The following is a 26,979-nucleotide window of genomic DNA, read 5'->3' on the forward strand; positions in this document are numbered from 1 at the left end:
AAGGTGTGACTATTAAGAAGGAAAGTTTTAGGTTCAAATCACACCCCAAAAGCTATACAAGAGAATAATTCATATTGAACCACCTGCACAGCCTGTGACCGAAATTACATATCTCGCGTGCTTGCAAGGTGTTCGCATGAACCGTAGAATTAGTCGGGTGAAGAAATTACTCATGAATAGAAGTCGATTGTTTCCCTTATGGATTTGAAATAAATGACAAGGAAATGGTTTGAGCGTTAATTAATTACTTTTTCTATTGAAGCAAAGATGATATTGGAGATTGAGATATTAACATTTATGTATATATCATATAATTTTGTTTCTTTTAATTATCTTACTATTACTCGATTTGAATCCTTATAAATGTAAAAAATTCACGTTGAAAAAGATTTATCATTTAATGAGCCGATACAACTCAACTGAATTAGGCATAACTCAATTAAACTTCCGCATATCTAGATTCACAAAAAAAAAAAAAAAAAAAAGAGCATACTGTTAGATAAGTGGAAGATTCATTGACGAAATTCCGCGCCGGGTCCATTTGAATTGATGACTAGCCAACTTGTTTGCGCGTTCATTGTCAACGCCCCAATAGATACTTCATTGGAAGTTAGCATCAATTGCGTCCTTATGTTATTGGTGGTGCCGTGGGACTATAAAGATTAGTCGGATATAGATTGACTGCATGACATTAGTTGGAACTTGGCAATAATTGCGTCCTTATTGACTATGTCTCAGAGAAGATGATGCTACTCTGTAAACTTCAGCTAGCACGAGGATAAACATGCCGAAAAATGACCAGAACAATGTCCCATGAAATCTGTTACAAGCAAAATTGGTGGCTGGGAATGTCCATTCTTATCACAGTACAAAATCGGTATAATGCTGCATAAGTCACCTGATTCGATACCTGAGGCATGACATAACGAATTTACATGTACAGACAACTACTACGCTGAAGGAGGACACACGCACCATCAACGATACTCCAATTTGGGGTCCATCCCGCGATGAGCCCCCTCCTCAAGAGCGATGGCCAACATCTCACCGCAGAACTTATCATCAGGTTTCAACCACAAGGCCTGTAAACGGGGAAGGATCAGGGCAAATGACAACCCAATTCATATTTCCAGCAGGAAAATATAATTACCAATTACCTTTTCGTACATATCAATCGCAACAGCAAAATTATCCTGCACAAGCACAAGAAAAAGGATTCTATTTTAGTGTCCAACCAGTCACGAAAATCTCCGGCAGCAAAGCCAGCTAAACACACTGAAAACATGCATGAACTCTCTTTGGCGGATAATGCACATGCATATCTCGAGGTATTTATTCAAGATATATGGGAATACCTGCAAATGATAAGTGTAAGCAAGACCCGCGTAAGTGCTCACGCTTCTCGTTGATAATGTAAGAGCTTTCTCGTAGGTCTTAATTGCTTCATTGAACATCCTAAAAACATGAGGGCATATATAATAAGTTATACATATAGTTCATGAAGTAAGAAGCAAATGACTTCTGGCGACTTACTTTAGTTTTCTGTACACATGACCGAGATTAACCACGGTCGGTTCCCATATTTCACTTAGAGCAGATGGAATGTGTGCTAATGTTTTCTCAAACCAGCATACAGCTTTATCATACCTGGAAGCATCCAATAGGCAGAATCATCACAGAACACCATAAGTGCTTGAACACCAATGAGCATAGAAATGTCAGGTCATGACGTGTTAAGAATTTTCTTAGTAGAAGGCATATGTTCTTACTCCTTCTTGTGATAAGCCACAACTCCGAGTTCGTTATATACAAGAGGATCTGTCGGGCAAATAGATTTAGCCTGCATAAAAAACTGGGCAACAAAAAGTCAGGTAAGATCTACTGATCTATAAAGCAAACACAAAATTGAAATCCAGTCAGAATGCTTGTGGTTGCCAAAGGAACTGTAGTGTAACCATGATGACCGTTCGGTTGTGATGACATATTTTACCTGCTCGGCAAGTTTAAAGCTATGAGTTCGCATATACTCCATCCCGATGTACAAAGCTGGCAAATGACACCTGGAATAAGAGAATATCAAGATTCAACCTGTAGAAGGACAAGCTTCACATAATAAGCGAGCTTTAGACTATAGAGAGCAAAAGAACAAATAGGCAGCAAGTTTACCCATGATTATAATAATGATCACAAGCTAGCTGCACCCATTTCAATTTTGCTCTAGAGAAGAGCTGCTATTTTTCTTTTTATTAGGGACAGTTATTTCTATGAAGACAAGATCTATCAAAGAATCCAACACCTGATATTAATAGCGATGTGGTGTGTCAGAAATCAACAGCCGACTAAGTCAAAACCAAGCTCTGCCATCTAAGTAAAAGGTGAAGGCCAAACACTTCATGATCATAATATTAAATTAGTAAATAGCTCCAGATATGCTTTTTCTCCTCCAGCGGAGCACAAAAGTAATACTAATGACATATCATATGAACATCCCATCTATTCATAAAAAGAGAAGCTTAATATGGTATACCCAGGAAACAAACGCGCAGCAGTTCGATAAGCTGACATTGCTTGATCACCCACTTCTTTAGCGGCATAAGCATTTCCATAACCTATCCACGCAGGTGCAAATGTCCCATCATGATTTGTTGCCTTGCTGCAAAATTTATGAAATGATAAAAAAATGAATCTGGTTTACAGTATCACCATAAACCATTTAAAGCAAGCTAAGGACAAAGGTATCATTTGGAAGTGAGTAACTGGGCTCAAGATTGTACCTCTTAAGATATAAAAAGACTATGCAAAGCATACAACTGATTGGCTTGGACCGTACAGTCACACGATAAACACATGGAAAATTATAGAGGAATTAACTTTATCGTGATGGATCATGAGGATGACCATTCGAGGCAAAAGATACAAGTATACATTTAGTTGAGAGTTATATATGATTTGTTAAAATTTGTGCATTATAATTTATGGAGAAAACTTTGTGTCGGCACTCAAAGTTAGACCCCTAAAGAGTCAACAGCCAATGGCCACAACTCTTGAAATTTCTATAAATCTCACCAGGAACATGATAAGTCAATAGCCAACTAGCATGCTATCGTGTTCCAGCATTCAACTTAGATGTTTATACATTTACTCACTAAGATCATGATTGTATCCATCAACTCAAAGTTCTAATGGAAGTATACATACTTAAAATAACGCCTTGACAGTTCATACTTCTTGATACAGTAATAGTAGCAGCCAACAGCGAACCACGACAAGGCTCTGCAGAGGGGAAAAAAAGAGGGTGTCCTCACAGTTAACCTGGGCAGCAAGGCAAATACATGAAAAAAACATGGAAAGGAATCAACTGCAAGTTGTAAACCAATAAGGCACGCAAGTGGCTACTGTGGTTTAAACATTCATTTCAAATAGGGAGGAAATAAGAAGCTTAGGCAATAACAAGATACCAAATTATCAACTTTGTGAAGATACTCTCCCGCTTGTCTAACCCAATCAATCTTCCACACGGACTAACATTTTATGGAGGGAATATAGGTTCATGTCATAATAAGCATATTTAAACAGCAGAAGAGATAGCTATATACTTCTGACCATATAATGCCCCCAAAAGTAGCAATTACCAAATGAAACAGTAGCAAAATGGGGCACTGACTTTTCTGGATAGTCTTTAGTTAAACTGCATGCCATGAGGTAGAGTTCATTTGAATGGCCAAGTTCAGTTGCCGCTGCTACATGTATCAATGTGCATTTCATATGGAAAGGATCTTTTTCAAGCAACCTGTAAAACATTAACAAAATCTTCATCAGGTATTGTCGCTAAAAATGTCATCTGATTCAAGAAAATGATTGAAATAATATTTACTCCACTTCAGTGAATGGCTTACGCGGAAGTCAACTCAAAACATTTCTGATATTCACCACACTGATGATAGTATTCCGCTTTGCACACTAAAAGATCAGTGTTGTTCTTCCAGGTATGCGCGAAAGATGGGTCAGAATGGTTATAATTGTATCCTTCCTTCTCAAGTTCTATGAATTTGCCTTCAACTACATTTTCTGCATCATTCTGAAGAAAAGAAAAGAAGTCATCAATACACACAAGAACACAATCATTAAATGACTGCTTTTGACAAACTGATCGATAAAACAGATGCTACCTTATCTAGTATTATGTATTACCTTCTTAATCAGACATGAATAGAATGAGGTGAGCCAATCATCTTCAGGACCAAATTGAATTGAAGAAAGTAAACTGGTCTCTGAGCACATGTGAATTAGAAAGTATTATTATCAGCTCCTTGTAACGAAACTTAAATTAGTAACAGATTCACTATTACATCCCGCAAACTGGATGAACTCAACTCACAATCATGAAAATAAAGAAACAATAACATGAACTAAGACTCATGCTAACAGAGAATTTTGCAAAGCAAAATTTTCCATAAGAATATGGTTACAGATCATTGTAGCCACCTAGTCAAATGCTATTGCACTCTACTTCAAACTGGTTGATTTAGACCGAACAAATCACGATGAGCACCTAAAACAGATGAACTGACAGTAGTCTGTCTCAGAATTTGTTGCATAAAAATGCCATAGACAGATGCGCATAATTGACGAGTGTAAAGATGACTGATATTCTCATTGAACGAAGGGTACGAAATAAATCAGATTGATTTTTTGATCAATTTATCAGAATATTACCTTCTTCACCTGTTAGCATGTGATTCTCAATAAGACATTCCAATGCCTGAAATATCATAGAATTGGAAACATTATAAGATATATCAAGGACCGAAAAAAATAATCTGTCCAAGTTTTAGTACAAAATAGTGTTAAAAGCTAATGGTAGCAGGATGGAAAGAATTCCTAAGAAAATTATGCACGCATTACAAAATCAGCAGATTCTCTAAAAGCACAAAAACTTCTAGGTCTTCTCGATACATAATCAAATTCTCTTTTCATTCTATTCCACCCCAAAAAGAAACGCAAAAATCAAACATTAAACTAAATAATTATTTCCCTACTCCAGAGAGAGAAGAGTAGCATGTAATCACAAAGCAGAAATAATAACCCCAAAAGCGTATTATGCACATACCTCATAACACAAAGGATCAGCTTTCACAGCAGCCTTGTACCTTAAAGCACCAAAAGAATGATACGTTCAAAAATAGCCTTTTGCAAAATATATGAACAAAAACAAGAAAGAATTGGGTCTTATCATGAATTTACTGAGTCCATATAGTAAGTTGGACATTTCCTAAAGACCAAATGCAATAATTTGAGTCCAATCAGTGAGGAAACAACAAACAGAAAACTGTTAATTCATCAAAGGGGAAGAATGGGCTCTCTACAAGCAAAAAGATATATTCTAATGAAGAAATTGTCTATTAACCATTATCAGATTATGCCTTGTTACATCTTACAATCAAGGACGACCCCAGTAAATAAGAAGCAAATATTTTCAGCCTATAGATAATGGCTGCATTTGCAAAGTCAAAGAAACACATGCTGCACTCAGAATTACAAAGTAAATATTTTAAGGAAGGGCAGGAATGAGAGGGGAACAATCTTAGAGAAAGAGAAGGAGGATGCAAACTAACCATAGTCGAGCTTGAGCGCGATTTTCCAAGGCCTCATATGCCTTCCCTCTTAAAAAGCATATTGCTGAAGATATCTATAGGACACAAACACTTAGGATTTGAAAATGAGGAAATGACATATACCCACTTCGCTTTACTGAGTTGTGGACTTTTCTAAGGGACCGAGACTTACATTAATCTCGCGGTCTTCTCCATCCTCATCTGGGTACATTACATTAACATCCTTGCTGTCATACACATTCCCATGTTCATCCACTTTAGCATCGCCAAGCATCTGGAGACACTGATCCCACTCTTTCAGCTCCTCCTGATTGAAGAATATAACTCATGAACAAGATTGAGTGACATCGTCTCATTCCAAAATTAATCAGCAGGACCAACAAGGAAACAAGATCCCAGCACGGTTGAAATCGAATCACAATATAGCAATGAATAAATAAAGCCAATTCTTTAGTTATCAAGAGAAGAAAATCTAGAGGTCCTGTGTTCCATTTGCCAGTAAAATAGCACGAAATGCGGAATTTTGTAGCTAATTCCTTCTCCTTAGGGCCGGCAACAGCTTATATGGCCGGATGATACAGAAAATGCGATCACTCTCAAATGGTACATCAGGAAGTCAACTGAAAGGATGGGGGAGACAGACGTACAAGGCATTTTGCTGCGAGGTAACGGAAGCGAAGATCGCGGAGGACGATCTTGGAGGCGTTGAGGAGGTGGAAGGCGCGGCGGAAGTGGCGGCCGAGGAACAGGGCTTGGGCCTGCATGTAGATGTCGGCGGGGTCATTGGTGAAGGCGGCGACCTTGTCGGCGAAAAAGATGGCCGACGAGTACAGGTGCTTGGTCACGCAGTCGCGCACTACCCCCCTCAGCTTCTCCACCTCTTCTTCCCTCATACTGTGCGACTTCCGATGGCTCGACGGACCGTCCCACCGACCGATCAGCAGGACCTGTACTAGGGTTTTTGAAAACTGAACTGAGCTGAGCTAATTTGAGCGGGACGATCCAAACCAGTGTTCAATTACGATACCGGAGTAAAAGTATTTATAAAAAATGTGAAGCATACAAATAGCATCAATCCGTTGTAGTCTAGTTGGTTAGGATACTCGGCTCTCACCCGAGAGACCCGGGTTCAAGTCCCGGCAACGGAACTTCTTGTCTTCTTTTTTTTTTTTTTCCTTGTGGGTTATCAGGCCCAATACAATTTGCATTGTGAAACTGACATATGCCACTTGACATTAATAGCTAGTCATTTTGTTGTAATATCATAGTGGATATGGAGGATAATATGAGCCGAACACTATTAGAATAGAATCCTATCATCAAACATCTACGAACCTTTTTTATGCTCTTTCGGTAAGTACGAGCCTTTTAGATGTTATACATGATCGAAATAAGCGTGACGAACGAGATCAGCCCGATTTTCATAGGCCCAACAAGTCTTAAGACCTTGAGATTGTATGGGGGCCAGCCTTGGAGAGGAGCCTCCCAAATGGGTTGAATCATATTCTCATTTCCCAAACATGAACTTCATTCCAAGGCGAAGAAAATATGACTCATTCCATCAGAACAATACACTCACAAATTAATGAATCCCATCTTCTGCTGTTTCTTTCTTCTTCTTCTTCTTCTTCTTCTTCTTCTTCATTTCCGCATCCATGTCCGAGGCATATTCTCCAGAACAATCACCTTCCCAACCCGCCCCGTTCCCAAGCTCGAGCATCCGAATTGTACCCAAGTCTGCCTCGGATAGACTTCTAGGGAAGTTCTTTGATGCCTCCCAATTCGACTATAAATATGATCAGAGCAGTCTCTGGTCGCCTCCGATACACCGAACCGCCTTCTTGGACTTGCCTGGGAATACACGCTTCCGAGCTGAGACTGGGAAGATGCGATCAGCGAAGCAAACGAAGCATCCAAAGAAGGGCCTTAACTGGAGGCGCTTTCTCCGCTTCAATGTGAGGAAGAGTTCGGTCTTTCTGTCATTCTTTAATATTCGCAACAGAGCATAAGACTATATCACTTGCTCCGCTGCACAATATACCTCTAACTTGGAACTAATTAACCATATGCCCGATCTCAAGCACGGGGTAGTAATTTGTTTTCTTGAAAGAAAGATTGATTGGGAATTTGTTATTTCGTCTGATCATGCGTATTATTATTATTATTATTATTATTATTCAGGATATGAGAGCGTTTACTGTTGCTAGTAGGCCGCATCATCGTCTTTGTCTCGTATATTCTTAGATTTCAGCCTAGACGTACGTATGATTCTTTGCACGCTCTGCAAGTTTCTGCAATTCTAATGAGATAAAATAAATTGTGCTCTTCCAAATGATATGCTTTTAGCTTCTTTTGCATGGCTTCTTCATGGTGCTTAATTAATTCACAAGCCGACATCTCTCCCATTTATAATTACTCAAAGTGATTCATCGATTAAGATTAACCGGACCATTCACTTTCCGAACTCGCCCAACTCTTACTGGTTGCGCGAATCGGGTACAAATTAATTTGATATTCCATATTTGGTGTGTGTCTCTCTATTTTTTCTTTTCCCTCTCACTGATAAGAATGTATGCAATTATATAGATATACCCGTTTTATTTTTACATGCATGTGTCATGTAGAAGTTTCATAATGAGAGGAAATTTTCATTACGTGCAAAGAGAAGTTTTTATTCTTTTTTTTTTCTCATGCTAAATCCATAAAATTTGTTACCGAAATATCCATAAATTTGTACCCATTTTTTTCTCGGTCATTTTTTTTCTCTCTCTCTGCAGAGAAAAACAAAATTGTACTTTTTCTTTTCAGAGGACAATAAACGTGCAACGGTTCATTAATGTCTAAAGTACTTAGGGTATAGTCCCATTCCTCTTGTCTCCTACCCCTTTAATTTGATTACTTTTACCTGCTTTATCGTAATAAATTCAAATTGATTAAAAGAATATGACTATTCATTCTCGTACTTAGTCCCTGTGGGCAGATGCTCTGTTATCTTTATCATCTCCAAGCATCGCGCCTTTGATCCGCGGCGATCTTGCATGCGAAAATCACTTTAGGTGCTTCAAGAGACTCGAACGTATTAATTATTGGGTTAGACAAAATGGAATTCTTATCCGAGGTTCGATAGAGAATGATCGATTAAATTCGAGCATACATGTGCATGCAATGCAGAGCCAATTATGTTCTTGTTGGGCTTAAATTCCGGTTTTTGTTCTTAATCTTTGAGCCCGAGCAGTCTTAATTACAAACCGAAAATTTACCATAGCTCAACCTCAAATGGGCCTTCTAAAAATATGGATACGATTGATCTCATAGATTCAAAAAAATTTCGAAACATCTGACGACATAGATCAGATCGGAGAAGCGTCCCAATAAATCATACTACCACCTAACTCTCGGGAAGATGAGCTCCTCCCCGGTGTCATCGCATGGACACCGGGGAGGAATATTAGATTTCATTTTATTTTGGTAGTCAGATCCCATCCGGAAGTCTTTAACTTAATAAACTCGACTTATGCCATAGTTCGACATTTTTTTTCCCTTGATGTATGATATGATGTGATCAATAATAATAATCATCTAAAAAAAGGAAAAGAAATAAATAAAAATAAAACACCCGTTAACTATGTTGGTACGGCTGCCTTGCTGTGAATCCAGATTTGTCTTGCTGTCATTGTCCCATCTGTCCTCTCCAAATCTCACACATTCATATAAATTAAATTTGGTGGTGAGGGGAGTCAACCGTTAATGAGTTTATAAAAACACAAGTGTCAATCTCAATCTGTTTTCATCATTACTTTAATTTTTCGCAATTGTTTTGAATTTTCCAGCTACCAATTTTCCCATGTGGCCGTCGTCTCCAGACCCCTCCTCTCCTGTCTGATAACGATGCTGCAACTCCTTCCACCGTTATCCCCATTCAGAACTACCCTGCAAGACGTACATTGAACCAGTCAGACGAAGCTCAATTTGCCCATGTTTCGATTTCGGGTCAAGGAGTAGTGCACACTACTTACCAACTTTGGAGATGCATTCATTGCTCATCGACGTTGCTTTTACAGTTTCCTGTTTCCAGGATATGTATCTGTCACGAACCGTCGATGCAGCGGACATAGCCACAAGGGGAGGTCGGCCCCGTACTGTACTCACCCATCACCACCAGTGATTAGTCTCCTGGACAGCAGATGCAGACATACATAGATGTAGTAGAGCTACTAAGAAAACAAAGTTACCTGCATGACAATAATATTACATTACAGTGTCGAGAGAGGATCATATTACGACTTTAATATACATGATCCTACCGAAGAGCTGGGAAACAACAGCACAGAGCAAGACCACAACCTAATCAGTAGTAAGTACCACCATAAGTAATAATCCAAAAACACAGTCTGTCTGTGATTTTTTTCCTTCGTTTTCTTTCCCCCCAAGTAATTTAAGAACAAAGATGGTTCTATCTCAGAGGCTAAACTCACTTACAACCGCTTTTGTGGTCAAGACAAGATCCACGCCTGAGGCGATGATTAGTTTCGGGACGCCTCGTGGTCTTACGGAAATAATGTCCAGTGCCCGGGAACTTGCCGGGAGTTTAATAACTAATAATTAAACAGAAAAGCCGGCGGCTTATCTCACTAGTAACCTAACCCACCTTCCACCGGACACTTCCAAAACATGATTTGATCTCATCTGTGATCCTCACTGGACTACAGAGACAGAGACAACAATTCGCAATAAACTGATTGACTCTCTAAACAGCTCTCCTTATAATTGTATATATAAGTACGTAGCATATTACTTACTGTCCACACAAAATCCTCCATGCAAAGCTAGAGCTTATTCCCCCTGTACAAGCTCAATCCAGTCTTCTATTCTTTAGGTAGCAGTTTCCAACATGGCACGACCGCAACATAATTTCCTTTTGCTAGTCTTCGTCCTCGGAGTGATTTTGGTCTGCAATGCTTCTTCTTTTGAAGCTCGGAAGCTTATGGGGGCTGTGCCTTATCTAGACAGTCTGATCCTAAGTGCACTTCCTAAGGGCCTCCCACCCCCTTCTGCCCCTAGCAAGAAGGGCCACAAGGAGGTCCCCGTCGACCAGAGGCTCTTAACTCTCCGTAATTATGCCAGGACCGATCGGCTTCTGCGGCAGTCCGTCCCCAGTCCAGGAGTCGGCCACTGAATCTCTTCAGCTTCTCGTGATTAAGGACACACAAGGGAATTACGAAATGGTGAGAAATTATCAATGGAATATTATACAGTGAAACCTTCGTATGCCACATTTGGTGGGAATAGATTCGAATGGTTCTGTTCATTTGCACCAGACTGGGCACCAGGGGACAAGTTATGATGAGAGTATCGCTAATGACTCATCGATGTCTGTAATTAGCAAAGGTTATTACCAAGAGTTACATACGTAGTTCTATAGGTTTTCAGTTCACATAGGGAAACAATAATAAATTTTCCCGTGCTTTTTCGAATGAAGAGCAGTAATTATAAGTTGGTACTGCAGAAAGCACACCATTTCTTTCATACAGACCATATTTGTCGAGGTTAATGAATTGCTATAGCTCTTGCGGATATGCTCAGTACTAGCCAAGCAGTGATTCTTTGATGTAAAGCATGCAGATAATGTTTGTTAGGAACAATCACCTTTCTTTCTCAGTTCTCATGCACTTCAGATATTTTGTTAATATGATGACAAGTAAGACGGCGGCATGCAAGTCTGAGTAGTAGACACTGAGATCATAGTTTATAAACTCGGGTCGAAATCAGTTGACATCAGTCGATTAGTTTATGAAGGTAGTGGTTGAAATGAGTCAACTATAGCTAACATCCTCATAAGTCTCTTTCGATTCCTGAGGAGCAGCAACCTTAAGAGGAATAGGCTCAAAAATTTCTTAATAATTGAGGTCAACTCTAAGGGAGCGAATTAGGTAGAGATTACCTGTGACTTGGGCAGAAATTGAAGGAAATGAATTCGAACAGATTGGACATCGAACCAAGACATGATTTCACGGGTTCAATATGTCCAACCGGGGTTTCGAGATAATATAGATTACCGAAAAGAAGAAGAAGAAGAAGAAGAAGAAGAAGAGTGGAATGAATGGTGTACCAACCAAACAGAGAAAAGGGATTGTCTTTCCCCCTTCCAAAAGAAGAGGCTGTCAGACAATCTAGGCCTTAGCTTTGATTGAGTTGAATGCAATGCATAAAAAGCCCATTCTAAGAATTAGCAAAACTATGAGCCAAAACCTGGAATTAGAATTCCTCTAACATAATCATCGAGACACCAGAAAACAGAGGATTCGGAGCTAAGGCTACTCGAGGTAGATATATGGCTTCATTGTGACTTTAGATGCGCTGGAGTTGCCTTGGCGTGCAGCGTCCCCTGCTCCACATGACTTCCTAGCTTGAGCTTCTTCCCAGGGAGGATGGACTCAGTTCGATTGGGAGCCAAACAATCTTCTCACATGTACGCTTATTCGATTGTAGTAGGACTAGGACTAGGACGCAAAAGCTGTTTTGTTATGACTGTCAGAGTTTTACAGGATGAAAGGCCTCTGCCACTGACTAATCTCTTAACAACGAAAATCGATGGATGTGATCTATGGACTAGTGAAAAGTCATACCGAAATTCCAAAGATGAAGAAACATCACATATAGCTGATGAATAAAAAGATCACATCACCATATAATCTTTATGTACATATTATGTTACAAAACCCAGAACGTTAATACAGGACGACTGCCCTTCTCAGCTCCGCCGGCTCTGGGTTCTCGGTGCCGCAGATTACTTCGATCCTTGGTTGAAATTTGGATGTAGTAGATAAACCTGGCACTGCACGATAATCTCCCAAATCTTGAATCCCGGAACAACGGTAAAGGCCACACTTAGGGCATCATTCTCCAGTGAGTCTGGCGCTGGAAATGACCTCTCCTCGACCACATTTTCCATGTAAACCTCCGAGAATCTGCTTCCTCTGATCACTTGGAAGATCGACACACAAGGCTCGTACGAGAGCGAGAGGCAATGCAGAAGCCAAACCCACTTCGCCATCTCCGCAAACAAAGCAAAGAATTCACCATCCGGGAATTTGCCTGAATTGACAGTCTTCCTTTGCGATAAATCACCAAAAAAGGCTGATTCCATTCTCGGGTGGACGAGTCTCAGATACTTTGCCCGACAAAATTTCGCAAATTCTGATTTTGGTTCCCTTTGGAGGAAATTATTTGGGTCTGTAGACCTGAGCTCGTGGAACTTGTCGAGAAGAAACTCCTTCAATAGTCTCTTATCAGGCAAAGACATGTTGTGTAGGGAAAAGTCTGGGAATTGAAAAGCATCGAACATTTCCCGTGAAACATAGGATTCGAACACAAAGCATTTGTGATCTGCTTTGGAGTAGAGCACATCAGGCTCTATCGAAGAGGCCGCCGCTTCGATGTCCCAGTCAGCAGACTTCATCTCAACTATCATCGACCTCACAAAGTTTCTTATCGATTTCACAGCACTGCCAAGAACCATGACAAAATGCTGGGTAGTAAATAGATCAAAGGGTTGAAGACTCTTGGGATTGTTTAAGGGCCCACTTTGGGTCTGATTCAGCCTCTTCACGAGCAACCTGTTTTGCTTGTTTAATTCTTCCAACTTCTCCCTCAAAAGGGTAAGTTCAGATAGTCTGAGATTCAACTGATGCTCCATTTTTTTCCTCGTGATCTCATAGATCCTCAGAAGGCTCCTCTGCTCTTGAATCTCTGCTCCCATAATAGAACTTTCAGGTGAAGTATCAAACTCCTTATTTAAGTAGCCTTGCTTCAACTCGGATAGTTTCTTCAATTCCGATACGATGAGCCGGTCGGACTTTTGAATCCCATCAGAATCGTAAGGAGACTGAGAGAACTGTAGTTGTGCATAGGCTGCTTTGACACAAGATATGCCCGCGAATAAATTAGCAGTAAGAGCTTCCAACTGCAAGACGGCTATGCTAATTTGTAAGTTCGCCTCCGCCTTCTCCTCCTCCTCCTCCTCCTCCTTAATGGAGGTGCTTCTTTCATCCTTGAACTGATCACTTTCGACACGTTCTTGGGATGACTTAATCTTTGGGGTTCTGTCAACGGGTGCAATGCCATTGACGGCACGAAGGTGAAGAACTTTGGTGAACGTCCACGAGAATTTACTCAATGAAGGAACCCGGCGCTTTTTGACAGATTCCATCTGCGGAGAACAATAAGAAGTGATGATGTCTATGACCATAACACTCCGTTTTGAAATGAAGAACAGTCAGATAGACACTTGTAAAAGAGTTCGATAATGATGGTAAGAAAGACGTTAGGGAAGACGGTGGAGATGATAATACCAAAGGAAGTGCAAAGAAAACGCGCTCAATAAAGCTCTCAAATTGCGGAGAGAAGTGTACGGAGAGAGTTAAGAATCAATGACAACCTAAAGAATAATAATGCTGCTGAAGAGGAAATCTAATCAATGGGATGGGAGACAAAATTAGCTGTCATGCTAAATGGGATTCCTAACCAACATGAGCTCAAAGGCGAGCTCAACAGGAAATACGTAAAAGCGGTCGCATTCCTTGCATCAATCACGTTCCACCCGAATACCCGAACCGGCCATAGTTCAAAGGGGATGGATTAAGGGAGCATGCCAAGTCTAGGAGAAACTGAAAGAGGATTACCAATGCTCGAGAAGCACTTCAGGAATCAGGAGAATCAAGGAAAGATAGTGGTTGCGCTCAGCAGCTCGTGCCGTGTCCTGCCAAAGCTGCTGCACCGAGTAGTGCAGTATTGCTGGAACAGCTCATGTTCACCTCACGTAGCTTGGATTCCCTGTGTCATAAGACAGCAATATACAATTCTCATAAAGTGTTGGATATGGCAAAGTAGATTTTATCACTGTGCAAATCTCTGCTTGGGGCCATTTAATTCATTGCATATTCGTGGATTCTGAGAAAGTCATGTGGCCCATTGCTGCATTATTATATAATTTGCCAGTCAGAGGAATCTCTCAATAGTATAAAGCTTCCAATATTCCCTTTCCTAGGCAATTTCCTGAGACATTAATCTTTGTTAAACAATTGTATCCGTCTCTTCCTCTCTATTGAAAATTATTTTTCTCGAAGTAGAAAATCTCGTAATGCTCATACTAGATCGGGATCCTTCATAGTTCTGCTCTCGCTCCATCTTGGGCAATGGAATTAAGAAAGGAAAATCAAGATCTTTTTGACATGATGACAAATGACTACGGTCTGCAACAATTCCTTTTGCAGCTCCCCACAAAAAGACCTCTGAACCCTGACTGTTAAAACTGCTAGTAGCCACATGCAAGAACAGCTGCGGAGCATCCCTTTTGCTGGGTCATTGCTATATTTCGAAACCCTCGATAAATTACAGGAGGTGAAAAACTTAGCCAGATCAACATTAGTAGTAGTCGAGAGATGAAAAACAAATCAGACCTTCAAAACTCTCTCTTCTTTTCCTAATCATAATATATGTTGAGAGATCTTTTATTTATGGTTTGATTTGAAGTAACTCTAACTGATGGTATGGTTTGAAGTAACTCTAAATGATAATATTGATTCAAGGCAAACGTTAGCATCGATTTGAGAAGCCCCCTCGGCACACCTACTTTCCTTCTTACTACTGCCAACTTCCCAAGTCATATGAATGGGACTAAGCTATAGCTCAGTATGCAGTTGTCTATTGTGGAGACAGAAACAGAAGCATACCCCCCCGCGACATGGAAACCCGACAAGCAAGCACTGATCCGAATGTAACTTTGTCCTATAAGTGCAGTATCCACTAAGCTACGCAATTAGTAAAGTCCATAAGGAAAGGAGATAAGAGTTTCCTTCTGGCAGAAGCAAGAAAACAGTGTCTCTTCGAGATTAGATTTAGCCGTTGTTAGCTTGAAAGGAAAAAAAAAAATTGCTACTCGCCTATTGACCTAAATGTTCATTTATTAGTTATTTAGTTATTTAAAATTTTTCAGCCTATTGACCTAAATGTCCATTTATTAGTTAATTAGTTATTTAAAATTTTTCATCATACTAGACCTCGTGCCTCTAGGGGGGAAAAAACTGCCCGATAAGTGGGATTTGTAAAAATGTTTTCTTCCCCTTATGTGACATAAAAGGGACAGCCTTTAATAAAGAGGGAAGGGACAGAGAGTTTAGAGCTCCTTGAGACGTAAAGAGATGGGATTGAAAAGAAAGGGGCAGTCTTGACAAGGAAACTTCCCAGCTCCGGTTTAATCAAATGACAGGAGAAAGCCACAATTACGAATCAGTTTCCGCAACTTCTATCACGCACTTATGAGAATTCATACCACGACACGTGCATTATTAGACAATTCTACAAATTCATACCTGCAGCCAATGAGACGTGCGCGGATTAAAGAAAATACTGCTAAACTATAAGACAAGATGCGTGGTTCACTTTTAAAACAGCCAATCAAATGAGTTAAAACCGAAAATCGTGGTTTTCTATCGAAATAGCCTATTTGAAAGGTTCACAACCAAAACTTCAAAGACTACATGGCTGATGGCAAGGTAAGGATCCACTCCTACATAGCAGAAGAAAAATAAGAACGTAATTTAAGGAAACAAAACTCTTTCTAGCTCTCTGCTATATCTCCATGCTCCTCAGAGCGAACAAGCTAGTCTATTATCATCTTCAACTCCGACTTCTGGCAGTTAATGGCAGATCTACTTGATCTTCCCCGACTTGCCAAATCTGAGGAAAGCGGTTGATTAGGAGCATTGCACAGACTGGAGTGCTAAAGCTTAGAAGCCAAAGAAGCCAAGTTCGCTGGCCTTCTCCTTCTCGAAGGTCTCAAAGTACTGATAGATGATGGTGACTGCAAGGAGAATTCCCGTTCCCGAACCAATTGCTCCCATGAAATCTGCAAGCACGGTCAGTGCACCAATGCACATTCCTCCGAATGCAGCTGCAGTGGGAATGTAGCGGTTCAGCTCTTTCTGGAGGTTCGATTCACGGTGACCTGGCATCACCATTTGCTGTTCCTGTAGATCACAAAGACAAACAATTAATTAATCATTTAAAATGGGAAGCAATAGAGTTTTCAGCAATGCTATACACAACACAACTCCAGATTGTTCGCCACTTTAATGAAATCCACGGAGAGCTCACCCAGCAGAGTCAAACAAGCAGATACTCTAGGAGGATTGCAGCAGATACAAACAAGATCTACGCCGTGATAACTTTACCATGTGGAAGTGAAAAACTAATGGGACCTTGACTTGCTTACAGCCCAGAGCATTATTACGAACTCCATTATAAAATTTCCAAAATACATTTCTTCATGGACACAAACATTAATTCATTTATGACTTAGCATGATAGCCCATCAACTGTATATTCGGAGGAAACAGAAAATCCATCTCATTGACAAAAAGAAAATCAGACAAGATACTCTTCTAATGCACAACGCAAAGACAATGCATCAGATCAGACGGTAGATGCATAGTAGGAGACAAGTCAAAATTTTTGCTTACCTTGAGCTGCTTGGCAACATCTCTTGCAGAAGATCCAGATACTTCAATCCATGTCTTTGAGAATAGAGCACATGCCGATAGCATAAACACGAGATAGAAAAGTGCATGGAAAGGATTGGCCACCATATCAGCTAAGCTGCAGCAAGTTAACCAGCAAAAACATCATTATTGAACTGCTGCTTGTGAGGGGAAATGTAAAGCAAATCAGAGAAAAGCAGTCGACGAGCGAGAAAAAAGAAACTATAATTACCTGGATGGTGCAGTGATATAATAAGCAATACCACCGACAGGGATAGATTGGCCAGCTGAGTAATCAGAATCCTTCCATTTACCCAAGAGGTTCACAAAGAAGTTTCCACTGTACTTCCTATATAGCAACTGTACCAAGAGAGAGATGTGTAAGCTTCTAGTTGCCGAGCACAAAACTAAAACAAAAATCAGGAGACATGGTAATGAATCACGCACCTGCGAGATAAAGTAGACGTTGGAGACAAGAGCTGACTGCAGGATAATGGGCATGTTAGAGGTGTAGAACAGTTTGATTGGGTATGAGCCCTGCTGTCCTCGGGCATTCTTTGACCTCACAGGCAATACAACACGGAATCCTTGGAAATAGATGACTATCAGGAAGATAAGGACTGTTGCCAGCAGATTTGTCACATTTGGTAGATTTTGCCGGTAAAATGCCTCCCGGAGAGCACGGACCTTGTCTGTACGTGTAATGAGCAGATGGAATAGAGCAATGACTGCACCTTCGAATTCAGCTCCTCGTCCACTGTTGATTGTAGTTGGGCTAAATGCTTTCCAAATGATGTTTTCACTGCAAAGTAATTATAACACAAGTAAGTACATGGGAGTCGGATAATTCATAAGCACATGCATCAGTAATTAATTTTTCTAATGCACACAAATGGAGGACGCTTTATGGCCTCAAGAAAGTCAATATACAGTGTATCGACTGTAAAGAGGAGGAGACGACTCGCCAGATATTTGTGGCTATGAAAAGCGAAATTCCAGAGCCCAGGCCGTATCCTTTCTGGAGCAGTTCATCCAAACATATGACGATGATTCCCGCGAAGAACAGTTGAATAATGATGAGAATGGCATTTCCAACTCCAAGCTGGCTAACACTGCCATACATTCCAGAAAGAACATAGGCCACAGCTTCACCAATAGCGATCAGAATACCCAGCAACTTCTGTGCTCCATTCCTGAGAAAAGAAGAGTTGCACTCAGCATACATAGCAAATGAATGAGAAATTGCAGCACAAATGGGATAGCCTCTCATTCTCATCCAAGCAATAATAAATTGAGAACGAATAGGTTCAACTTGGGATGATACTCACATCAGAGCTCGATCCTCACGGACATTGTTGTCCACTTCAATGATCTTTGAACCAACCAGAAGTTGCATCACCAAACCAGATGTCACGATAGGAGTGATCCCGAGCTCCATGACAGTTCCACGGTTAGAAGCAAGAATGACCCTCATCCAGTAAAAAGGGTCTGCACCTGTTGTGGAGTGTATGCCATAGAGAGGGAGCTGACTGCATACCAAGAAGATGAAGAGCGAGATTACGGTGTAGATGACCTTCTCACGGAAAGGGACTTTTCTATCAGCATTCTGAACTTCCGGCAGGAAAGAAAGGAACGGTCTCACAAGGTGAAGCACCCTAAATCCACTTCCCATGGTGTCAAGTCAATGCTATCCCAGTAATGCCTGCACAAGTCATGAGCTTGCAGAGGAATGAGAATGCAACTTCTTTTTCATTGAAACCTAAGTGCCAAGAAGTCTTAACACATACATATTTCTAGAAAGAAACAGGGACATGCTAATGAACATTATGGAAATTTTCAAAAAATAAAATAAAATTCCAGCCTAGAATTTTAAAAGTCAAAATTTAGAAACCCCAATAACCCATCTGACGCAGCTGCCTCCGGGTGTAAGACTGAGAGAACCACTCTACAATCAGATTGTTACTAAAATAACCCAATCCCCGGTGAACATGAACAGCACTCGTATTTGTCTCTCCTAATCCCAGTTGAAATAACTAATCGAGTGTGGGAAAATAAAATTCATCTTAAAACTACCACAACAGGTGTAACCCAGCGCTACTATAGATAGCACGGTCGAGGACAACCCCTTCCAAAAGATTCTTCCTGAAATTTCAACCCAAAAAAAAAAAAAAAAAGGATTTTGAGAAGTGCCACAAAATTATCTTTTTCCTCCACTCCTCCCTAAGCCCTCATAAATGCTCCCAAAGCGGGAGCTAAAGGCGACAACCCCCATGCAAGTACGCGACAACAACATCGAGCAATTAATGGATCAAGCAGCAACGCCCAAACCAAAATAAGATCAAGCAGAACCGACTGCTAAAGAAAGAAAAAAATTTAAGATTCACCGCTTCGTCCGAGTACCAGACCGTGCTATCTACGTACCACCAGCAATCACCATCAACCGAAGAAAGGATTGAAATTTCTGAGGAATCAGAAACTAGAAGAGCACTTACGGTTGGAACTAGGAGATCCGAGATCAGTGGAAGATGAAACCCTAGATGGAGGAGACTGGGGTCAGGGGTGAAGAGCGGATCTGGTGAGAGCCTAAGGCGAGTCCTTTCGAGCTGAAGGGGGAGGGGGGGTGTTTAAATACGGCCTTTGACTTCTGGACTCCGCCTATTTTGCCGTCGAAACACGCGTAAGGATGAGGCGCCGGCCAATAATTTTAAATCATGTGGGAGCAGATCTTGACGTGGATAGGACTAGCTTTGATCTTTATTTAGGATCGCATCCAAAATTGATATTTTGGGGAGGAAAAATCGGACCTTTTTTTTTTTTCTACATTCCAATTCCTAAAACAAAATTCTTTCTCCCATTTTTATAAACACAAGATTTTCAAAAAAGAGATAAAATTGGTGGTAAAGAAGTTACTCTCTATGTCTACATTTATATTTAGAGCCTTTGTTCGGTAAATCCTACTCCATTCTACCCGCATTCAAACAAAATAGATAATAGTAAATTGAAAATTTATTATTAAAAATTTAATTATAATAATAAAAGTATATGTGAAAATTTATTATTAAATTGAAAAAAATGGCAAGAAAAAGTATGTATATGTATAAATGTTAAGAAGATGATGAATTTATTATAAAAAAATTGATTGCAATAATGGTTAGAAAAAAGTATATGAAAATTTATTATTAAATGAGATAAAAAGATAAAAAAATATTAATGAGTATATTTTTGAATTAAGGGAAGACTGTGGGAATGGAATAGAGCATGATTTTACTACGAAACGAAACGTCGCCATATTATCTAGCTCTTAGATGATGATCCACGAAAGTGGAGCTGATAGATATTCTAAAATAAAATGTAGTTATTGTATTTTTAAAATTTATCATGCTTAATCAAAATAAAATGTAGAGTAATGGCGCATCATCTCGCATGTTGACTTAGATGTCACATGTCTTTATACTTAGTGCAACTATGCATGTCTATTTCTAATTATTTGGGATTTCTTTATCATTGTTTTAGATATTAGACCTCATTTATAACTGAATAAAAATTATCATGCTTATTTATATGAGCTTTTCAAATTTTTTAAACATAATCTTCAAACAATTTTCATATAGATATCTGTTTAGAAGTGCGCGTTATGTACGGAACACCTTTTTTCATTAGATTTTTCGATTTTTCAAGTAGATATATTCTGCGGATTTCTAGTAAGATGCCGATATCTACAAAAATATTATCGTTATATTTGATCGATTTTGACCATTAAAAGGGGGTTATCCATCAGGCCCAGCCCATATATCAGCCCAAGTCCAGAAAGGGCCCAGCTCGACTGTGCCGTACAGTCCTCCACACTTCCTCACCTCACCGACTCCCGCTGGCTTGAATACCCACTCTCCCTCCATTGGCGTCTCTCTCAAGTCAGTCAGTTAAAGCTTTTCTCTTCATTCTCCCACAGCTCTTTCCCTCTTCCATCATCGCATTCGAGTTTCCGGCTCCGCACAAGCACGAAGATGGGCTGCATCAAGTCTTCTCAGGCCAAACAAGACGGCGAGTCATCCATTTCGACTTTTTCTGCTTTTTCCTGTTCAGGTGAACTGATGAACCGCAGCCTTCAAGATTCAACTGCATCTGGATGGCCTTGTCTTTCTCCGTTTTGTGTTTGATTTCTGATGTTTTCTTGTACAACCGTTCTTGTTTGGTGGTATTAGTCTCCGGGAGTTCGTAGGATGAATTTATACCCGTTTTATGATCAATGGCATTCTGATAAGTCTTTTCTCGATGACGCTGTTGGATATATCTTTTAACTGGAACAGTACGATATTCTCAATGGTCAATGCTTTTTGAGTAATGCGATCGATACTTACCTATCAATCCTTCGAAGGCCTCTCTCAATCAAGTCACTGTCTCTTGCACGCCTCGATACTGTTATTGTGGTTTCTTGTGGATCAAGATTTTTCAGTTGTTGATCAGTTGTTTCGCCGTGAGTGTGTGAATGGAACTCTCTGGTTAAAGCGTTTTTGGACAGTGTTTTCTTCATTGTGTTCTACCTCACATTTACCAATCGTAGAATTCAACTCCTGACGCGACAATGATCTTGAATCATTCGGCTGACAGCGGGAGCGAGAAGGATCTGCAAGCCGAAACCCTGGAATCACACTGAGCCAATAACGAGGACTCAGCTTGAGCAGATGCGTGAAGAATTCTGGGATACGGCTCCTCACTATGGTGGCGGAAGAGGTATTCCTTCAGTGCCTTCATATGTTTTCTGCCACCTTGTTCGTTTACCAGTGCAAATCGAAACTTGAATATCAATTTAGTGCCTTTTGCTTGAAACGCCAAGAGAAAAATGTTCTGAAACTGCCATGATAAGGTCCCGATTTTAAAAGTTCAGTAGTGCAATATTCCACCTCCGACGATTGCTTAGGAACCCCTGCAGAGGATATCTCATAGCGAAGAGCCTGCAGATTGCATGTATCATATCGTTTACACGGATAATTCTGATTATCACTTTTTCTGGGATGATAGAGATCTGGGATGCACTCCGAGCTGCTGCAGAAACTGATGATCTTCGCCATGCACGAGGGGTTATTGACAGTGCAGGAATCATAGTTAAAAGTGCTGATCTGACAGCCTGCTAGACAAAAGAGGTGATCCACTTCTACCTTTTTAACTCATCCGAAATATCTCTATTTGTGCTTCATCTACTGCAACTTTCGATCTGCCTGCGCCATTCATGGCTTACACAGGTTCTTGCAGGTGCAAAATACGAACTACCAAACTATGTTCTGAGCGAGCCTGCAAACTTGATCAGAGGGAGTTAAAACTGGGAGGAAATGGACCCATCATCAGGATTGACCGTCACTCGTGTATAAGATAACACCCCAACACAGCTGCTTGTTCATGAAGTCGCGCAATCAACTTTTGATTTCATTCGCCCTGAGCTTCTGATCCAACCTTGACAATGGAGAGAAAGCACCAGCTAACTTTACTAGACACAACTCGGTTTTTTGCATGACCTGATGATTCATTGATTGAAACACATTGTGAAGAACTATTTCTTTTTGAGTTCTCTCTAGCTCATTTCAGCAACTTGCGCATCAGTTTGAAAGTCTGCAAAGATGAACATGATTTTGCTGTTAGCATGCTTGAATCAGGAGATAATCTTCGCAGCTTGCGGAACTGCTAAAATGGTTTGCCTCACAAATCCAATGAGTTCAGATTCACATACATTACAATGAGCAGCTCGAGCCTCAAATATATGAGGCCCATAAACTCCTCTGTACATTAAGCTGATTGGACAGAACATTCAAGAGAGAAGATAAATTAAATTAGTGGCACCGGCACCTATTGAAAGGTAACATCTCAAAGTTGAAACAAAAGAATTAAGTCGTTCGGGCTTGAGTTACAAGAAACGAGATCTGATAGATTTACAATCCCCTCTGTCATGCAATCTCATCAAACTAACTACTGAAAAAGCCTATCTCAAACTCGCTTAAAGAATGAGAGTATATTCCCTTGCTTGGGATCTTTGCTTCCAGCTTTCTTGTTCCCTGCCTTGCCTGTCGCATTTGAAGGAACTGCTGATGGTGGCTTCTTTGCTGCTGGAGGCCTGCATAAACAAAGTGACATTGAGCCCCGATTGCAGATTGAGCAGCTAAAGAATAAGAGGATTTATTGTCATCACAGTAAATCAAGCAAACAATTCCCAGCACAAGTTCGTGTTCCTTTGTATTAAATTCAAGAAAGGAAAAGGGAAACAGAGAATTGTCCTGTTTCTGTCGGAAACTGCTGGCAAGAGGGAAGCAGGTGCCTTGTGATAGGTTAGAAAAGGAATGGAATTGGAAGCCGCTAGGTAGAATTAACATCAACATATCTAAAAGCATTTTGTTTTGCTGGGATTAAACTAGCATCTCAAATCATTATACCAACAGAATGAAAACTAATGACCAGGAAGCATGGAATTGAAAAAATGCACCTAAGCAAATAGGCATATTTGACTAGTCAAATATGCCTATTTGCTTAGGTGCATTTTTTATATAAATAAAACATGTAAAGAAACAAAAAGGTTGTCCGAAATGTAATAATTAATCATAATAAAATATATAAACTCGTGAAAACCATCCAACATCCCCAGGGCAAAAGAAATAAAGGTATCAACATAGCTTCTAATAAGAAGTTCACACCAAACATCAGTCCATTAAAAAATTATCAAGACAATTACAAACCTGTTTCCTGCGTCAGTTTTAGTTTCATTGTTTTCTTTCTTCATTGCAAAAGAATCCGCTTTACTCTTTTCCGTCTCCTTGCCTTCCCAAACAACTTCAGTTACTGAAAATAAATAAATAGTGACGTAAATAAGTCACTGAATATATGTATAGATACAAATCATCAGTACATGATGGGGCAACTCTAGAATGCGGAGAAACTGCAATATTTTGATTTCATGGGAATCGGTGAAACATTAACTGCAGGCATTCATTTGTATACTAAGGAAAGATTCCTGAAGCTTTCTCAGACCCAACTGCAGGGTAAACAGAATATTATGTAGTAAAAGGTAAATTTTCAAAATCAAAACAGCCGATCGAATAAGCATAGGGGAAGCAGATAAGCTTTATTTACCTTCTCTTCCACGCTCATCAATCCGTGTCTTCAACACTTTCTTTCTCTTAGGTGAAGTTGGAGCAGCATCGGTTCTTTTACCATTTGAATTACTTTCACTACTTTGCATTTTCTCAACAGTAGAAATGGCAGTTTTTCTACCAGCATCATGGGCAGAAATTTCTTCCTGGTGCAATTCATTGGCAATGGAGTTTTCCTTCTTCACTTTGGGCTGATCTTTGCCCTCATCAAAGTCTAATTTTGGTTTCTTATCATTCCGTTGATCTTCTCCTGAAGCTAGAAAAGACTGTGCCTTAGGAATATCAGGGGATGCTAAATTGACTACATCTTCATACTCATTTTCCTCGTCTGAAAACTCAAAAACAACTCTCCTTTTTCTTCCAGCTTCACCGTGGGAGGCTCTCCTAAAATTGACTTCAGCCTCGTCATCGCTGCTCAGCTGTGCTGCCTCACGAGCGCATAATTGTGGCTCTGCACTGGCTGATAAACAATAAATATTCCATAAATTGAGAAGGAAATATGACTGACAAATATATCAAGACTTTATGAAAATGATTTAGGTATCATAAGGTAAAAGAAAATCAAAAGATGGTAAAAAAAAATGAAAATGGATGCAGGAATTCAATTAAGAATGATTTTCCGTATCCAACCAGTGGAATCTGGAGCAGTAGTTCCTGCAGAGCCACCAACTGGTTTCGAGTCTTTTGATTTAGTGGATGCACGGCCCCACAGATTTGCTAAAGAACCTCCAGCCACTGCAGTGGCCTTATTGTTCTGGCCTACTTTTTTATCAGCAGGCAAGGAAGTAGTATTTCCTTTATCTGCAGTAGGCTTGCCAAATTGATTGAGATCTGCTGAAGCATCAGCTTCACTCTTTACATCTTCAGCAACATTGGAAGAATGCTGAACATCTTTTTGGTTAGTCTGCTGAAGCTTTTTCAGCTGAGGAGGCGGAGCAGTTTCATTTTTATGTGTAGATTTAATGGAGGAGCCAGAGGCCCTCAAGCCATTCACTTGTGGTCCGGTAATATCAAAAGAGGTTCCTTCAGCATTGCGCCTAACAAATGAGTTGGAGATTCCACAAAACCTGAAAACAAAAGGCAGTGGAAGTAACTACTTATTGCTGTTTTATCTCCTTCCGGGATTTCAGGATTTAAGCATTGAATTTTCAGCTTGGAAATTACAATGAAGCAACAAACCTATTATCTCTTAAGCAATTTTCAACAGAAGAAGGCTGCCCAAAGAGCTCTTTTGCCTGCACAGATTCGGAATTCCAAATTGTAGCTGGATCTTTTGGCATACAAGCTTGGACGCTATAGACCTGAACCGAGCAAGAGCCATCGAAATCTTGCTTGGCATCTGAGAATGAAATTAAAAAGCATCCCTGAGCTTCTCATATCAGTGTGATCAGGAGAACAAGGAAAGGCAGTTGGTTTTACTGTTCAACATGGGTGTCTGACAGAAGAAATGCTTAACCTAGGAAGAAAAACTAACCTTCAAGTTCAGGCCCAGGGACAAGCCTGACATGGTAAATCGAAGGATTGTTCTTTAAGCATCCAGTCAAAGAGTATACCACTTGCAAGCCATCTTCATGACTTTGAACAAACTCCTGAAGCAATCTACCAGAACACAAGACGCGGTCAGCATTAGGGTGGGAATATGGAGACTGGAAATATATCATTTTGCTAAAGGGGAAAAAGCCACCTCTTTGAAGTATCTGATGATAACAAGAAAGTGAGACTCAACCACTTGTAGGAAACCTGAGAAGTGATGCAGTACAAGTGAGGTTCGGTAAACAATTCATGTACATAAGCACTAGGAAATTCTTTCGCTTTCATTTGCGGGTAAGTAAGGAAAGATGTATCAAAACAAGTGCGACGAGTCCAAGCGATAAGACTGCATTCTGTAACTAATGAAAGCACTTTCGAAACTTCAAAAAAAAAAAAAATACTGAATGCAATTCCGAAACTAGTATCGCAAATCCACAAGCATAGAAAACAGCAATATCATAAGAGAGTTTGCACCACATTTTGCAGCAGCTTGATCTGCTCAGTAATTGATTAAGCAGAAAACGGAGGAAATTGGTGCCCTTTTCGAGTTAGGCCAACTCAACAACAGGAGGAGGAGGAGGAGGAGGATGAATCTAAATCAAACCATAACACCACAAATCTGGTAGTTGGATTAAATTCAAGCAGGCAGATGGAACTGAATTGGGAAGAGAGGGGACGAGGAGCCGTGGGGGCGTGCTTTACCACTTGAAGCTTGTCGGAGACGAGAGCTTCGAGCTCGTCGAGAATGCCTAGGGTTTCTGCTTCGGACATATTCTTCTTCTTCTTCTTCTTCTTCTTCTTCTTCTTCTTCTTACCTCTTTTCCTCCGATCCAATTCGAGGGTTCGTCCGAAAAGCCAGAGAGAGACAAAGGAATCAGAACAGAAGCCTCGGCCTGCCCACGCCCACGAAATTGAAGATGGAAGATTTTTGTTTTTTGTTTTCCTTTTAATTGGAATTATTTCCACTTCAGTTCCCGCCACTATCAATCTATCTTTCTAATATGCTCGTTCTTCTTCGGCTCTGCGCGCTTTCAGCACAGGCGAAGGGCGACGATGAGATGAATCCTTCTATCCTATGCACCTGCCTCCTTATACAGACGTACGTGGAAGATGGATGCCTAGATGATGTTTATGTTGAGCAAGGTGGCGAGGAGTGTACATTCC

At 40.3% G+C, this 26,979-nt stretch overlaps 4 protein-coding genes, 1 non-coding gene and 1 pseudogene across 10 annotated transcripts; 2 read left to right on the plus strand and 4 right to left on the minus strand.

The window, feature by feature from the left end:
* Positions 1 to 702: 702 nt before the first annotated feature.
* On the minus strand, positions 703 to 6,606 carry LOC116215007 (anaphase-promoting complex subunit 6). Of its 4 annotated transcripts, none has more exons than XM_031550561.1 (16): positions 6,263 to 6,606; positions 5,788 to 5,922; positions 5,616 to 5,689; positions 5,111 to 5,150; positions 4,717 to 4,762; positions 4,192 to 4,271; positions 3,897 to 4,078; positions 3,665 to 3,790; positions 3,226 to 3,312; positions 2,528 to 2,653; positions 1,991 to 2,060; positions 1,770 to 1,852; positions 1,534 to 1,647; positions 1,356 to 1,455; positions 1,158 to 1,193; positions 703 to 1,082 (listed from the first exon to the last, which is right to left on the minus strand). In XM_031550561.1, exons 1-16 carry the CDS (start codon positions 6,506 to 6,508, stop codon positions 978 to 980), a joined length of 1,650 nt encoding a protein of 549 aa, XP_031406421.1. In that variant the 5' UTR covers positions 6,509 to 6,606; the 3' UTR covers positions 703 to 977. The 4 variants fall into 4 exon arrangements, with proteins under 4 accessions (XP_031406421.1, XP_031406423.1, XP_031406422.1 ...); XM_031550563.1 differs by having other exon boundaries at positions 3,226 to 3,273; positions 6,263 to 6,605; XM_031550562.1 differs by having other exon boundaries at positions 3,199 to 3,273; positions 6,263 to 6,605.
* An 84-nt stretch (positions 6,607 to 6,690) lies between these two features.
* On the plus strand, positions 6,691 to 6,763 carry TRNAE-CUC. The gene has a single exon. It is a non-coding gene; the product is annotated as a tRNA-Glu (tRNA).
* A 4,971-nt stretch (positions 6,764 to 11,734) lies between these two features.
* On the minus strand, positions 11,735 to 14,915 carry LOC116213873 (protein GRAVITROPIC IN THE LIGHT 1-like). Of its 2 annotated transcripts, none has more exons than XM_031548984.1 (2): positions 14,297 to 14,915; positions 11,735 to 13,824 (listed from the first exon to the last, which is right to left on the minus strand). In XM_031548984.1, exon 2 carries the CDS (start codon positions 13,822 to 13,824, stop codon positions 12,403 to 12,405), a length of 1,422 nt encoding a protein of 473 aa, XP_031404844.1. In that variant the 5' UTR covers positions 14,297 to 14,915; the 3' UTR covers positions 11,735 to 12,402. The 2 variants fall into 2 exon arrangements, with proteins under 2 accessions (XP_031404844.1, XP_031404845.1); XM_031548985.1 differs by lacking the exon at positions 14,297 to 14,915 and adding an exon at positions 13,967 to 14,290.
* Positions 14,916 to 16,031: 1,116 nt separating this feature from the next.
* On the minus strand, positions 16,032 to 19,821 carry LOC116213872 (protein transport protein Sec61 subunit alpha-like). The gene is made up of 7 exons (XM_031548983.1): positions 19,645 to 19,821; positions 18,481 to 18,854; positions 18,118 to 18,345; positions 17,600 to 17,954; positions 17,385 to 17,512; positions 17,135 to 17,270; positions 16,032 to 16,642 (listed from the first exon to the last, which is right to left on the minus strand). Exons 2-7 carry the CDS (start codon positions 18,822 to 18,824, stop codon positions 16,403 to 16,405), a joined length of 1,431 nt encoding a protein of 476 aa, XP_031404843.1. The 5' UTR covers positions 18,825 to 18,854; positions 19,645 to 19,821; the 3' UTR covers positions 16,032 to 16,402.
* A 1,200-nt stretch (positions 19,822 to 21,021) lies between these two features.
* On the plus strand, positions 21,022 to 22,792 carry LOC116213569 (annotated as a pseudogene).
* A 147-nt stretch (positions 22,793 to 22,939) lies between these two features.
* Positions 22,940 to 26,926, minus strand: LOC116213567 (DNA polymerase delta subunit 3). Of its 2 annotated transcripts, none has more exons than XM_031548576.1 (8): positions 26,518 to 26,926; positions 25,970 to 26,025; positions 25,760 to 25,884; positions 25,465 to 25,624; positions 24,916 to 25,352; positions 24,266 to 24,736; positions 23,872 to 23,974; positions 22,940 to 23,255 (listed from the first exon to the last, which is right to left on the minus strand). In XM_031548576.1, the coding sequence occupies exons 1-8, from the start codon at positions 26,584 to 26,586 to the stop codon at positions 23,129 to 23,131; spliced, it is 1,548 nt and encodes a 515-aa protein (XP_031404436.1). In that variant the 5' UTR covers positions 26,587 to 26,926; the 3' UTR covers positions 22,940 to 23,128. The 2 variants fall into 2 exon arrangements, with proteins under 2 accessions (XP_031404436.1, XP_031404435.1); XM_031548575.1 differs by having other exon boundaries at positions 24,266 to 24,745; positions 26,518 to 26,919.
* Between the last annotated feature and the right edge of the window lie 53 nt (positions 26,927 to 26,979).

Source organism: Punica granatum, chromosome 7, assembly GCF_007655135.1.
Source record: "Punica granatum isolate Tunisia-2019 chromosome 7, ASM765513v2, whole genome shotgun sequence".
Lineage (NCBI taxonomy): Eukaryota > Viridiplantae > Streptophyta > Magnoliopsida > Myrtales > Lythraceae > Punica > Punica granatum.